The sequence below is a fragment of the Lepus europaeus genome, chromosome 10, assembly GCF_033115175.1.
Source record: "Lepus europaeus isolate LE1 chromosome 10, mLepTim1.pri, whole genome shotgun sequence".
NCBI lineage: Eukaryota > Metazoa > Chordata > Mammalia > Lagomorpha > Leporidae > Lepus > Lepus europaeus.
The window spans coordinates 10,873,349-10,888,596 of NC_084836.1; the positions used below are offsets into that span (position 1 = coordinate 10,873,349).

At 58.1% G+C, this 15,248-nt stretch overlaps 1 protein-coding gene and 1 non-coding gene across 2 annotated transcripts; one reads left to right on the plus strand and one right to left on the minus strand.

The window, feature by feature from the left end:
• Nucleotides 1-1,412: 1,412 nt before the first annotated feature.
• Nucleotides 1,413-6,886, minus strand: HMOX1 (heme oxygenase 1). Its single transcript, XM_062202932.1, has 4 exons — nucleotides 6,669-6,886; nucleotides 5,637-5,757; nucleotides 3,231-3,722; nucleotides 1,413-2,179 (listed from the first exon to the last, which is right to left on the minus strand). Exons 1-4 carry the CDS (start codon nucleotides 6,689-6,691, stop codon nucleotides 1,949-1,951), a joined length of 867 nt encoding a protein of 288 aa, XP_062058916.1. The 5' UTR covers nucleotides 6,692-6,886; the 3' UTR covers nucleotides 1,413-1,948.
• Nucleotides 6,887-12,206: 5,320 nt separating this feature from the next.
• On the plus strand, nucleotides 12,207-12,309 carry LOC133769228 (U6 spliceosomal RNA). The gene has a single exon (XR_009867129.1). It is a non-coding gene; the product is annotated as a U6 spliceosomal RNA (small nuclear RNA).
• Nucleotides 12,310-15,248: the final 2,939 nt, after the last annotated feature.

A 15,248-nucleotide genomic window follows, 5' to 3' on the forward strand; every position in this document is an offset into this window, starting at 1 on the left:
CCTCTGCCTGTGACACCGGCATCCCATATGGGCGCCGGGTTCTAGTCCCGGTTGCCCCTCTTCCAGTCCAACTCTGCTGTGGCCCGGGAGGGCAGTGGAGGATGGCCCAGGTGCTTGGGCCACCCACATGGGAGCTTCTGTCGGAGTTCTGGCTCCTGGCTTCATCCTGGCCCAGCCTCGGCCACTGAGGCCACTGGGGGAGTGAACGAACAGGTGGCAGAGTGAATGAGCAGTTGGAAGATCTCTGTCTCTCCCTCCGCCAATCTGCCTTTCAAATAAACATTAAAAGTCTCTACTTAACGACTTCTGCATCCGGCTTTGTCTTTGACAACTGAGAGAACGCGTTACTCAGCTGCTGTGGAGTGATTCAGGACGGTTTCTCCCCTCCTCCCCCTCCCCTTCTTTGCCTCCACCATGAGTACCTATGGCTCATTCACGGCAGAGGAAACTGGGCCCGGGGCAGCAGAGCTATGGCTGAGTGGCTCTGGGACCTGCTCGCACACTGGCCTCGCCCAGGGCACTCTTCACAAACTGCAATCCCACAAGCACCCGGCCCAGGTCTGCAGGATCAGGACCCCCCAGCGTGGAGCCCTGGGTGCCAGGGTGAAGCTTCTTCGTGTGAGTCCATCATCACCTCACACAGCCTGGGTAGACACTGCCAGATCCTCCCACCAGCTGGGGGAGGTATTACCATTGAATAAACATGCTTGAAATGACTCGTCCAAGATCCCAGACTTGGCGACAAAGGTCCCCAGTCCTCAGGAACTGCTAAGGACATGCCTGGCTCCCGGCTCTGCCCAGGACGCCCTCAGGGAAGGGAGCGTTTCAGTGTACGTGAGGCAGTGGAAAGGGCTTGGGTCTGCAGCTGCACGGACCTGGCTGAAATCCTTCCGGCCCCCCGGGGAGCAGCGATCCCTCCCAGGTGAGCCGTGAGCGGTGACACAGAGATGACAGAGGTGAGGTGACCGCCACACCACACCATGTGGGTCTCCCAGGGGACTCCCCTCGAGGCGCGGTGGCTGTGGCTATCCATGTCACAGGTGATAAACCGAGCCGGGTAGAGGTTGACTGATCCACCTCAAAGTGGAGCAGCGGGGATCTGAACCCGGGGTCTCACTGCAGGCCCTGAGAGTTCTTGTCCAGAATCCACGCATTTCACCCCAAAAGCTGCTCGCTGCAACCCAACAGGCAGCGCCACCCTCAGCAAAGGTGAGGCTTGCACCCAGCAGGGTTCAAGGCCACTTGCAGCCCACCCAGCGCCTACAGCTCACCTCCCGCCCTCAAGTGGAGCCCACATCCTGAGCCAGCCCTCGCCAGCCCCACAACCCCCCAGGCAATCACAAAACAAGGAAGGAAAAGGCCAGTCCCCAAAGGGCCAACAGAGCCCCTGAAAAACACTCAGGTTACTATCATACAATGTCGTTTATTATTTCACACAGAAGTTAGAGACCAAGGCCATGGTGCAGTTAAACACCGCCCTGATATTTTTTAAAAAAACAAAACAAAAAAACAGAACACAACAAAATATCACCACTCGGGGTGAGTCAGGAACAAAAAGAGGCTCTGATAAAAATAAGACCGAACACGAGACATAACATCTTCACATTGATATAAAAGTGGCCATGACCCACGGGGCACACGGACACGGTGGCGTCAACGAGGAAGCCACAAACTCCAGGCGCTGGGACGCTGAGGACAGCCGCCGTGGCTCCTGCATCTTCTGGGCTCTGCTGCAGGGACAGGGGCTACGGCGGGCAGGGCGGGCCTCACCCCACTGGCTGGATGTTCTTCGGGTAGGGGAAGACGCCACAACTCCTTCCTCCCTTCCAGAGAAGTGGGACATGGCGGGGGAGGGCTGGGGGCTCTGGAAGCCTCCCGTGCCCAAGAGAGGGAAGCTGGCCAAGAGAGATTGTCCAGTTCCTGACCCCGGGGGCCGGCACGTTGGCATTCACATGGCATAAAGCCCCACGGCGACCGTTGCCACCAGGAAGCTGAGTGTCAGGACCCATCGAAGGAGCGGAGGCTGGGAGAGGCTGCTGAGCTGGGACTTCCTTCTGGGGGGCTCCACGGGGGTGGAGTCTTGGGTCCTGCTGCCGGCCCGCTGGCGTAGCCCTGGTGCCTGCGAGGGGCTCTGGCCCTTGGCATCCTGGACCAGCAGCTCCTGCAACTCCTCAAAGAGCTGAAAGACAAGAGGCAACAAGCCGGCTCGGTGAGATGCTGCTAGGCCCCGGTGGGAGGCAGGATTGTTAGGTTTTGTTGGAAAATACTTTGGAGATCACAAGGCGAACATTCCCGTACCTTTCAAACAGCTTAAGAGATGTTCCAGGTACAGGGGGGCCCCGCCTGCTCCTCCCAAATGTTCTGTCCACCTCCATGCCCCCCTCATAGTAACTAACACCTATCTACCCAGGGCCTAACTCCATTCCCGGCAGGGTGCAGCCTCAGGGGATGCGAGCGCCCCACACGATGACATAGCGCACTGCTCCTCTGAGCCCACACCTCTGCAGGGCACGGGTCTGGAGGAGGCTGGGAGGAGGGACTCTGCTCCCTGACGGCTGAGGGACCCTGTCCTCTGCCCCGAAGTCTGGGAAGACGGAACCAGCAGGGTGTGAGCCAGAAGCCCACGTCCCTGGCTCCTGGCTTCCATCTGGCCCAGTCTTAATTATCGTGGGCATCTGGGGAATGAGCTAGTGGATGGAAGCTCTCTCGCTCTCTCTCACTCACTCTCTCTCTGCCTTTCAGATAAAATGAAAATAAATAATACATTTAGAAAGCGTAAACACAGAAGCTCCTCCCCACTGGACCGGAGGCACCTGTGGAAAGATGACCCTGTCCTGCTGACTGGCTGAGGCCATGTCCCTGGCACCTGCACCCCTTGCAGTTCCGGCCGGCTCCACACAGGCACACACACCTTACATGCGGTCACAGGGTGTCGCCACTGGGATTCTGGTGCCCCCTCACCACAGGAGCTAGCCCTGGAGGGCCCACCCCATGCCAGGAACTGCTGTAGGGACCTGACTGGTATAATAAACTCACTTCACCTTTGCTATTAGGACGAAGGGACTATTACTGTCCCAATCTACAGGTAGCAAAACTGAGGCACAGGGACGCTCAGGAGTTGCCCACCATCACCCAACTAGTAAGGGGCAAAACTGGAATCCTGGCTCCCATACCCCCTGCACTCAGCCACGACCCCGAGGGCCCTCCCCGCTGGGCTGCCAGGGCCTCACCTGAATATTGAACAGGAAGGCGGCCTTGGCCTCTTCTACCACCCTCTGCCTGACGCTGGGGGTCATCTCCAGGGAGTTCATGCGGGAGCGGTAGAGCTGCTTGAACTTGGTGGCGCTGGCGATGTGGGGGAAGGTGAAGAAGGCCACGCCCTCGCCGGAGCTGGGCAGGTCCAGGGCCTTCTGGGCGATCTTCTTGAGGACCTGGCCGCCAGACAGGTCGCCCAGGTAGCGGGTGTAGGCGTGGGCCACCAGCAGCTCGGGCTCTGCGCGCCCCACCTGCTGGAGCCGCCGCACGTAGCTCCGCGTGGCCGGCGTGTAGGGGATGGCCTCCTGCCAGCGGGGCCCGTACCAGAAGGCCATGTCCAGCTCCAGGGCAGCCTTGCGGTGCAGCTCCTCTGGGAAGTACAGTGGGGCGTAGACCGGGTTCTCCTTGTTGCGCTCGATCTCCTCCTCCAGGGCCACGTAGATGTGGTACAGGGAGGCCATCACCAGCTACAACCGGAGCGAGCAGGTCAGGCTGCCGGCCGGGCAGGACATGCTCCTGGCGGCCCCTCCAGTCCCCTCCACAGAGCAGCCATCACATGCGTCTCCACACACACACACACACACACACACACCCATCGTGCACAGCCAGAAACCTTGCCACCCCATGGGTGAACATGCAGCCCAGCCTAAACCTTATAAAAACCCAACAGAGCGGTCGCCATCACCAAGCTGCAGAAAAGGAAACGGGGCGGGGCGGGGCGGGGGTGAGGACCTGAGAAACGGAGGCGGCACAGCTTCTAGGGAATTAGGAAACCCACTGAGTCAGCCCGGCCTGGGGCAGAGGCCCGCCTGAGAGAGGCGCTTACAGAAGCCGGGCCAGGCGCCTCTGGTCTCTGACCTCTGCGTGGACCCCACCACCTCTGCAGGCCGGCCTGGGGTGACGGCCCCCCGGCCCAGGGCTCAGGGAACTCACTCCCATTACTCATTAATTCTCTAGCTGGAAGTTGAAGGAGGACGAAGTTAACGTGTTCCGGTCAAGGTTTCTGAGTTCTTTCTGAGCTGGACAGGCAGCTTTCCGGTCAGACAGACCTGGCCCTCAGCTCGGCATCCCCGGCCCTCAGCTGTGTGACTGTGAGTGAGCCGCTGGCCCTCTCTGGTCTTAGCTCCTCGCCTACGGTGGGAGGTCTCCCTGCGCTGAGCCACCTCCGCTGTGAGTGAACACTGGGCTCTCTCTAGCCCACTTTGGACTCTGACCCGGAGGCAAGATCCGACGTCCATGGTGGCAGGAGAGCGACATTCCAGTAGTCACCTCCCCACCCCACCCCCCACCCCCCCAGCCACATTACAGTAACTAGGGCAACGGCATCTTTTTGAGGGAGGGGAAGGAAGACGAGGAATGCCCCAAGGGCCCCGCTGTGGTTCCGTGGCACAGCAGGCTAAGCCGCTGCTTGGCAAACACACATCCCACATAGGAGTTCCTGGTTCAGGGCCCAGCTACTCCAGCTTCCTGTTAACGTGCCTAGGAGGCAGCAAGTAAGGGCCCTTGTATCTGAGTTCCTGCCACCCCGGTGGAGCTCCTGGCTCCCACCTGCCCAGCCATCTGGGGACTGAACCAGCAGATGGAAGATTCTCTCTCTCTCTCTCTCTCTCACACACACACACACACACACATAAAACATCTTTTTTATAAATTCAAAAGTGAACAAACGCACCTCCCCTCGCTGCAGCACCTCTCAGGTTGGAAGCCCAGGTGGAGGAGGGGCCAGACTGTGACAGGGACAGGTGCAGGAGTGGGGACACAGTGCCGCACCCCCACCCTCTGCTCAAGCCTTTCCTGCCGCCGCTGTGAACGCCCAACATTCCTCTATTTGCAGGAATTTCACAACAGTAGCAGGAAAGAGCGCACAGCGGGCCTCGCGGCGGGCGGGCGGTGCTAAAGGCCACCCTGCTGTTGAAACCCCAGCACACAGGAGCGGGGTCCAGGGAGGCGATGAGGTGCCCCCAGGCCTCTGTCAGGAGATTGGCCCTCAGATGGCCCGAGCCTATACTATTTCCTGCCTTCAGAGGCAAATCCGAATCCGAATCGGGCTTGGGGCACGCGCTCTGGTGCCAGACCCGTCTTGGCCTCTCCCGCTCAGTTACTGGCTGCGGGGCCGCGGTCAGGCCACCTGTCCGCTCTGAGCCTTCCGCCCTCATCCGCTCAGCCTGGAGGCAGACGCTGGAGACCAAGTGTACAAAATGCCCAGCGCAGATCAGGGCCGTATGCGCTGATGCACTGCGGCCCGGCCCCTCCACAACACCACCCAGCAGGCCGTGCGCCCCGTGGTTAGTCACCTCAGCATCCCAGCCCAGCACGCGCGCACACACACACACACACACACACACACGGCACGCCCACACCCACCACCCCCGGCCACATACCTTAAAACCCTCGGCGGTCACCTGGCCCTTCTGAAAGTCCTTCATGAACTCGGCGTTCTCCGCCCGGGTGTGCACCTCCTTGGTGGCCTCCTTCAGGGCCTCTGACAAATCCTGGGGCATGCTGCAGAGGCAGGGGAGGGAGTGAGCCAGAGGATGTGGGCGGGGCTTCTCCAGGTGCCAGCCACCCGTGGGCAGGCCTGCAGCCACCTGGGACTTCCACAGTGCCCAGGGCAGGGACCCAGGTCCAGGGCGGGCGGCGTGGGCGGTGGGAACCCCAGTGGGGAATGGCTCGCACTGGTTTCCCATCCGGCACTGGGCTCCCCCATCGCGCTAACCTCACGGATCCCTGCAACAGGAAACTCATCCCCAAAGTGCTTGCCCCCCAAAACACCGAGGGTGTTCTGCTTTCCTCAAAGAAGAAGTCCCTTCCCTGGTATAGTTCTTGCCACACGTCCCTGTCCGTCTCCCCCACCCCCTTAAATTTTCATTTCCCCCTCCGTCTCTCCCGTTCCAGGAACAGCACTTCCTACCCCTACAGATGCGCCCACAAGTCTCAGGGGGAAGGGGGTGGGCCAGCCTGGAGGTGGACAAGCCAAGGTTCAAATCCCAGCCCTGACACCTGCTGGCCGGTCCTAACCGGGTACCGGGACCTCCACAGCTCAGGAGACTTCTAGCTTAGACGCCCCCCCCGCCCTGAGCCTAGATACAGCACAGCACCTCCAAAGTTGGATACCAAAATATCAAAAATCAAAAAAAGTTGGCACCCTCAGAGGTTGGACACCTTAGGGCCCCTCCCATCCGGTCCCACTCACCCTCCCCACCCCGCGCTCCGGGGTGCCGGCCAGGCGCGCGAGTCACCTCTTCTCCCTCCAGCCACCCCGCGGGCGCAGCCAGGTTGGGAACCCAGGCTCTCGGCCGTCCCGCCCGGGCGCTGAGGCCGCCCTGCCGCTCCCCACCGAGGGGCCGCGGCGGGAGCTGGGCGGGGCGGGAAGCGCGCCCCGGCCCCGGCGAGGACTCCCCCAAAGGGCTTGCCTGTCGGGGTGCGTGCGCTCCATCGCTGCGCTGGCCGGCTCGCTCGCTCCGGCTGTCTCGCTCGCTCGCTCCGGCTGTCTCGCTCGCTCCGGCTGGCTGTCTCGCTCGCTCCGGCTCTCTCGCTCGCTCGCTCCGGCTCTCTCGCTCGCTCGCTCCGGCTCTCTCGCTCGCTCGTTCCGGCTGGTTGCGCCGCGCCGCGCTGCGCCGCTCGGAGCCGGCTGCCGACTGCTGCGCCGAGCCGGGCCGCGCCGCGGCTTTATAGACCGGGCGGCGGGTCACGTGGCGCGGGCGCACAGCTGATGCCCCCTTTCTGGCCCGCGGTTGCGACACCGCGGGGGCCCGCCGGGGAGCGGTCATATGACCCCCGGGAAACAGCGCGGCCACGGGACGACTACCAAAAATCCAAGAACAACAACAGGAAAAAAAAAAAAATACAGGAAAAAAAGTTGGGGAGCTCGGGGCAGTTCGGGGCAGCTCGGGGCTCGGTGGTGGGACTTGGCGCATCGCAGGGATCTCGACGTTTTCCACGGAGCCAGAAGCCCAAAGGCAACGTGGGGGCAGCCAGACCTCAGACCCTGCGATGCCTTGGCCCCCAGGGCCCTCCCCCCGGAAGGTGCACCTAGGACCTGTTGCTTGAGCACCTGCGAAGTCCCTGGCTGTGCTGCTTCCTCCCACTCCCCTGTCCTGTGGGAGCGATTGTGCCCATTTTACAGAGAGGGAAATGGAGGCCCAGGGTGATTATACAGAGTCACACATGCCACAGTTCTCACTGAATTTTTAAAAATGTTTATTTGAAAGCAGAGTGGTTCGCTCCTCAAATGCCTATAACAGCCAAGGCTGGGCTGGGCTAACACCAAGAGCCTGGAACTCCATCCAGGTCTGGCAGGGACCCAAGACCCTGATCCCTCACCTGCAGCCCCCCAGGATGTACAATAGCAGGAAGCTGGATGGGAAACAGGGCAGCCAGGATGCACTAGGCATTCGCACATGGATGGTTTAACCCACTGCACCACAACACCGGCCTTGACTGATTTGTGTGTGTGTGTTTTTTTTAAAGATGTCCCCCTCTCTCCTGACAAGTTCATTGTCTGGAATTGGAAGCAGCAAGCCCCCATCTCTAAAGGAAAGGGGCCACAGACGTACGGCAGCCTAAGCCTGGCTGCCCCGACAGTGGCCAGGAGTCCGTGCACACCCAGGAGTCTCTACAACCACCTCTGTGTCTCTGAACAGTGACAACTAGAATGACCGCTCCTGTTCACTGAGCACTTACTGGGTGCCAGACGCCGTTCTAAACACGGGCATGCATGCATGTGTTTAACCCTCACAGTATCTCCGTAAGATTGGTGTTGTTACAATGAGGATGCTGGGGCCGGCATGGTGGCGTAGCGGGTAAAGCCGCCACCTGCGAGGCCGGCATCCCCTGTGGGCACCAGTTTGAGTCTCAGCTGCTGCGCTTCCGAATCAGCTCCCTGCCGCTGCGCCTGGGAAAGCAGTGGGAGATGGCCCAAGGACATGGGCCCCTGCACCTGCATGGGGGATCCGGGTGGAGTTCCAGCCTCCTGGCTTTGGCTTGGCCCAGCCCCGGATGTTGTGGCCATCTGTCTCTCCCATTCTCTCTCTAACTCTGCTTTCAAATCTTAAAAAAGAAAGAGAAACGGGGATACTGAGGCAGAGAGGTTACCGTGAGTTTGAACTGGAAAAAATTGTTAGGCTGCCAGGAAGGGTTGGGACCAAGCTGCCATTACAAACGCGTGCTAGCCAGTGTTCACTGAGCACTTACTATGTGCAGAGCCGATGTGTGCACAACTCCTGTAACCCAGACAACAGCCCTGCGACGTGTGGGCTGTCATCATTTGTGTCTCCATTTTGTCCACATAAGCGGTGAGCCAGAGAGGTGAAGTCCTTTTCCCATGCCACACGGCCAGGGATGGCAGAGCCTTGGAAGCCGAACCCCTCACCGCTGCCCCCCCCCCCCCTAAAGGCTCCAAGAGTTTAGGAAAGAACGTGGGACTTCTGCAGATCCGGCATCTGTGGATTCAGGGAGCCCAAAAGGGAAAGCCCGTGTGATTTGACCTCTTCTAACACCATGAGGCAAGGGCTGGAGCCCCACGGGACGGAGGGACTGGTCCAGGCTGTGCCCCTGTTGCAGACAGAGCCCAAGGTCACCCAGGGTTCCTGACTGCCCATCCAGGCTCGCTTCCTGGGAGCCCCGGCTGTAGCTGGCACAGACGACACACAGCGAGAGCCCTGGGTGGAAGGGGCCAGGCCGGGATTCCTGTGCCAGAGCTGAGTCTGTGGCGCTTCCCCCCGTGCTGACTCAGCGTCCGGGATGCCCCTTCCCCTTTCTCGAGCAGCTGCGGGATCCAGAGGCTGTTCTTTCTCCTCCTGTGGTCGCCTGAGTAGCGGCGCCTCGGAGGTGTCCACACCCTCCTCCCCGGAACCTCCGAGCAGCATCTGATGAGAGGATTTTGCAGGTGTAATCAGGTTAAAGATGCAGGGTTATCCCCACTGCTCTTATGTCACCACCAAGGTCCTTGTGGTGGGCAGGCTGGGGGGCTACGATGGAGGAGCAGAGGACAGAGGCTGGAAGGTGCTACAAGGGGCAGGACGGGGCCGCCGGCCAGAGAACGCAGGTGACCTTCCGACTGCCACGCTTCCCTTCACCTGCTCCTCCTGCCGCCCCATGTGCATCGCTGGTGACGTTTGGCACCCACCCTTACAGCTGCGCTCCGTCCGACAACCCACCACCCTCTTCCCAGTCTTCCTTCCAGAACCAATGCTTGGGCGGCCTTCGTGCTGGAGGTACAAGCTCGAGACCACGGGGGCAGGAGCCGACCCTGACGGGGCACCCATCTGCGAAGCAGGGAGAGTGGCCCAGATTGGGAGCAGCCCCCACCCCCCAAAGATGTCCCCGCCTTGGAACGTGTGCGTGCTCTGGACATGTCCACACGTTTCAAAGGAGGAGCCATCAAGACTTCCACAGGAATAGAGTGAGAACAGCAAGAGAGGAAACGACCCGAGAGTAACTTCCAAGCTCTTGGGCCAGACAACTGGGAGCCAGCGGTGACAGCACCTGGGAGCCCTTGGGAGAAGCCGGCAGCTCCGTGTGGGACGTGTCACTGTCGAGATGTTTGGGACAGGGCTTGGCAAGCAGTGTGCAGAGACCTCCTGATCCACAAGAAGCCGCTGCCCTTTTCCAGACTTTCAGTTTCCTCCTGCTGACTGCGAAAGCTGCCAGAGGCCGGGGAAGCAGAGCGTGACTCAGCAGAATCCGCCTTCCCTTTGTCTCGAGTCCCCCCTCCCAACCATGACACAGCAGAAATGCAGCTGCTCACCACAGCAGCCAGGATGTGGAAATCACGACTCAGCATTCCAAGGGCGCCACCGGGAAACAGAAGTGGTTTGGGTGGTAGGGAGGGGTCCAGACTGCCGGCTCCAAGCCTCTAACAGTGAAAAACAAAGGCGAATCCCAGCTGTGGCCATCGCGAGACCTCACAGGGTGCCCCAAGCTGGATGGGAGGTCGGAGGAATAGGGGAGACCCTGTCTCCAGCCCAGGCCACACCAGGTATGCAAGGTCACAGTGGTGTCCTGTCTGCACCTGTACCCCACACAGACACCGAGCAGGGGGGTCCAGGAGTGATCTGCAGCCTTTCTCAGCAAGGCAGCCCAAAGGGTAAAAATAAAAACAAACAAGCAGAACAGAAACACACAGGCTGGACTGCAAAAAGCTGAACCCTCCTGGTGGGCGCGGACCTCATGAGTAAGGCTGAAACCCAGCCGACAGATGAGGAGACACGTGTTCGCCACAGACAAGACAAAGCCTCCCATGGGTTAGCAAGGGAGGTTCCTTAGGGGGATCCGCAGAGGCAGCCCCCTCCTGGGAGAGCTGTTTCCCAGCAAACGGCAGAAGCAGCGGGCCGGAGTTTGTGCAGTGGTTAGAACGCTGCTTGGGGTGTCTTTAAACCGGGGCTCGAGCCCCAGCTCTTCTCCTGGTCCCAGCCTCCTGCTCACGCAGGTGATGGCTCAAGTGCTTGGGTCCCTGCCACCCACCTGGGAGACCCGGAGTGAGCTCCTAGCTTCGTCCTATGTGGGCATTTGAGGAGTGAACCAGCAAATGGTAGTTCTCTATCTCTTCCTCTCAAATTAAAAAAAAAAAAAAAAAAAAAAAAAGGAATGGGACAGGTCCTGGTAGAACATATGTCCATTAAAACATATTTATTTATTTAAAGGAAGGGGCATATATCTCCTGTCCACTGCCTCACTCACCAAATGGCCACAACCACTGGGGCTGGTCTAGGGTGAAGCCAGGACCCAGGAACTCCATCTGTGCCTCCCATGTGGGTGGCAGGGGCCCAAGTACTTGGACCAGCAACCACTGCCTCCCAGGCACATTGCAGGATCGGAATCGTGGAGCAGCTGGGACTTGAACTGGCATCCTGAGGCAGGATGTGGGTGTCCCAAGTGGTGGCTTAACCCAGTGCACCCCAGTGCCCGCTCCAGGGCTGGTGTCTTTCAAGCATCATCTGACCTCCATCAGCACGTGTCCAGCGACCAAGGTCCTAGAGACGAGCCAGCAGTCCTGCCTTTGGAAGCACAGAGAGCTGGGACAGTCTCGGGAGTACGGAGCCTGACCGCAGCCCCAGCACTGGTTCAATCTGCTCAAGGTACTCCTTGTAGACTGGCTACAACAACGAGCTCTAAGAAGGGGTGCAATCAAGTACTGGGTCAATGATGTCACCTGTGCACACCTGAACCCCTAAGCTTCTGTTTCCTCGTTCGACAGAATGAGGGTTAAAGCCAGCATCACCTCAGGGGAACGTGGTGAGGACTAACAGTGTAATCTCTGTGGGAAGTGCAGGCCAGGGCCTGGCACAGAGGAAGTGCACCAGAAGCATTCGCCGTTGTCTTTGCTCACAGAGGTATCCAGTTCCCCTTTCGTAATTCAGCCAGATTCTTTTTTTTTCCCCATCTAGAAGTTTCTAGAGAGTTCTGCACTAGGGTAGAGGTCACTAACATCTGACAAACCTTGCTCTTAATCATGGCTTTTTCATTTTGTTTGGTTTTAAAAGATTTATTTATTTGAAAGGCAGAAAGAGAGAGAGAATCTTCTATCTATTGGTTCACTTCCCAAATGACTACAACAGCTGGGGCTGGACCTGCCTAAAGCCAGGAGCCAGGAGCTTCTTCTAGGTCTCCTATGAAGGTGGCGGGGGCCCAAATATTTGGGCCATTTTCTGCTGTTTTCTCAGGCCATTAGCAGGGAGCTGGATCGGAAGTGGAGAAGCCAGGACTCGAGCCAACACCCATATGGGCTGCTGGCACCACAGGCAGAGGCTTAACCTGCTATGCCACAGAGCCACCCTCACTTGCTAATACTTTATCATATTTGTTCTCTCTCTGTCTTCAAAAAGTTCATAGAAAATATGTAGTAGAGAAAACTGCATGGATTTCAAAATGCACTAAAATACTCATATATTTCTCCCTCCCCTGCTTGAGTGTAAATTGTAAAACACATGCCTTTTATAAAGAAAAGTTTAGTGCTTGCTTCGGCAGCATATATACTAAAGTTGGAACAATACGGAGATTAGCATGGCCCCTGTGCAAGGATGACATGTAAATTCTAAAGCATTCCATATTTTTACTGTATTTTGAATAAATAATATAATTCTTTAAAGAAGATTTTTTTTTTTAATTTGAAAAGCAGAGTTACAGAGATAGGGAATGAGAGAGAGAGAGAGAGAGAGATCTTCTATCTGCTGGTTCACTCCCCACCAACGGCCAAGTCTGGGCCAGACAGAAGCCAGGAGCCTGGAACTCCACCTGGGTCTCCCACATGGGTGCAGGGGCCCAAGCTCTTGAGTCATCTTTGGCTGCTTTCCCAGGTGCACTAGCAGGGAGCTGTATAGAAAGTGGCCCAGGGGCCAGCACTGTAGCACAGTGGGTTAAAGCCCTGGCCTGAAGCACTGGCATCCCATATGGATGCTGGTTTTAGTCCCGACTGCTCCACTTCCGATCCAGCTCTCTGCTGTGGCCTGGGAAAGCAGCGAAGGATGGCCCAAGTCCTTGGGCCCCTGCACCTGCATGGGAGACCCGGAAGAAGCTCCTGGCTCCTGGTTTTAGATCAGTGCAGCTCCAGCTGTTGTGACCAATTGGGGAGTGAACCATTGGATGGATGACCTCTCTCTCTCTCTCTCTCTCTCTGCCTCTCCTCTCTCTGTGTAACTCTGACTTTCAAATAAATAAAAAAATCTTAAAAAAAAAAAAAAAGGAAAGAAAGTAGCCCAGCCAGGACTCCAGCCAGTGCTCACACAGGATGCCAACATCACAGGTGGTACCGTAACCTGCTGCACTGGCCCCAAATTCTTTAGCAGATACCAAACCTAAAGACGGTCTCTTGAAAAAGCAGTATAATTATAAAAACCAGAAAAGTTTACTTTCGTGCAAATATATCACTTGGCAGAGAAGGTACAATGCTACATGTACCCTCCTAGGGTTTTCTGGTGGACCTAAGAATTAAACTGACATAAAACAAATTAGCAGGGGAAAATGATGCAAATTTATTCCTCACAAGGAAATGGACACCCACAGGTGCAGGCAGAGTCACCCACACGAGATGGACAAAGAGCAGTAAACCGTGAAGTGGTGCCAAGGCCAGGGGCATGGGCCGGGGTGGTTAACAGGGTGGAGGGGTGGGTTAGGCTGACCCACGTGTGCTCACGGAGACTCCTCCAGGCCTCTGTGCCCACCTTCCGTATGGATGTCCTTTGTCCCTTTCCTTCTGCGACAGGCAGTTTTACCTCCAGTTTTTTGGAAGAAAAAAGGAAGAGTTGGAGTCCCCTTCTTGCATTTTTTAAATGCATTTAGCTCAAAATAATCCTCACGGTGCGTGGCATATGTTGGGGGTGTGCTCTGAGCTCCTGCACTGGAGCCCCGCGTGCTCCAGGAACTGCCAGTCCGGAGGCTGTGGTGCACTGTTCTGCCTCCGCGGTCTGAGCCTTGGGAAGCCCAGGCCCGCTATCCCGCGTTTGTCTCTGGGTGAGGGGCTCCCCAGCGGGCTCTGGGGGGTAACGTGAGAAAGTCCCCAGCACAGCGCCTGCAGTGTCCCAGGCCATGGGCGACCAACAGGGAAGCAGGGAGGGGACGTGCTGTCCCTGGCAGCTCCCCACGGCCCCGCCCAACGTCTTGGTCTCCGCCTCCCCCCCCCCCCCCCAGCCTGGACTTTGCCTCAAGGGATTAAACCAGAAGCAGCTGGAACCGTGACTCAGCGAAAACAGACCTCGGGACCTTGACTCGGCAAAAAAGCCACGGGGACGGTGACTCAGCAGGAAAGGCGGCTCGGGGAAAGGATTACTCAGCAAGGGGTCAGCACGTAGAGCGGGGCGGCCCGCAGTTGGTGCCCCCGGGCTCTCCATCTGAGGGGACAGCATGCCCCTCGTGCCCTGGCCCCACGTCTTGGCCTCTCTAACGTGTGGTTCATGCTGTGCACGCTGCTTGCTGTGAACCCAGAGAACCTACAGGACCTGGGCAGTAACTCCGCCTCGGCCGCGGGGCGGGATCTCCTGCGGTTGCCTGGGAAGGTGGTTGGCGCCGTGGAGCGGCTGGAAGCTCTCTTTGGGCTCAGTGCAACAAACACTTCCTTGTCTCTTTGGGGCCTGAGTTTCCCCTCCTTAAAACTGAGGACAGGCCGGCGCTGTGGCTTAACAGGCTAATTCTCCGCCTGCGGCGCCGGCACACAGGGTTCTAGTCCCGGTCGGGGCGCCGGATTCTATCCCGGTTGCCCCTCTTCCTGTCCAGCTCTCTGCTGTGGCCCGGGAGTGCAGTGGAGGATGGCCCAAGTGCTTGGGCCCTGCACCCCATGGGAGACCAGGAGAAGCACCTGGCTCCTGGCTTCGGATCAGCGCGATGCACCGGCTGCAGTGGCCATTGGAGAGTGAACCAATGGCAAAGGAAGACCTTTCTCTCTGTCTCTCTCTCTCACTGTCCACTCTGCCTGTCAAAAACAAACAAACAAACAAACAAAACCCTGAGGTACAAAGATGAATTCTGCTTCCACTTGAGACATTCGCTGGATCTGTTAACATCCTCATCCCTGCATTTTTTAAAAAAAGACCTGCTCATTTGTTTGAAAGGCTGAGTGACACACACACACACACACATCTACTACTGCCCAAATGTGTGTGTGTGTGTGAGAGAGAGATCTATTACTGCCCAAATGGCCGAAATAGCTGGAGCTGGGCCAGGCCAAAGCAAGGAGCCGGGGGCTTCATCCAGGTCTCCCGTGTTGCTGGCAGGGGCCCAAGCACTGCTGCCTTCCCGGGCCCCTTGACAGGGAGCTGGATCAGAAGCAGGGTAGTCGGGGCTGGAACTAACCCTCTGATATGGGAAGCTGGTGTCAGAAGCAACAGCTGAAGCCGCTGTGCCACAACATTGGCTCCCCTCCCCAATCAGAGAAGAACTGGACAAGTATTTAAAGTAACGTCAACACAAATGACCTCTGTGGCTTTCACCTACTGGGCAGGGGCTATGGTCTGGTCGTGTTCCTCCGGTTCATGTGTTGGGAATTTGATCCCCAATGTGCT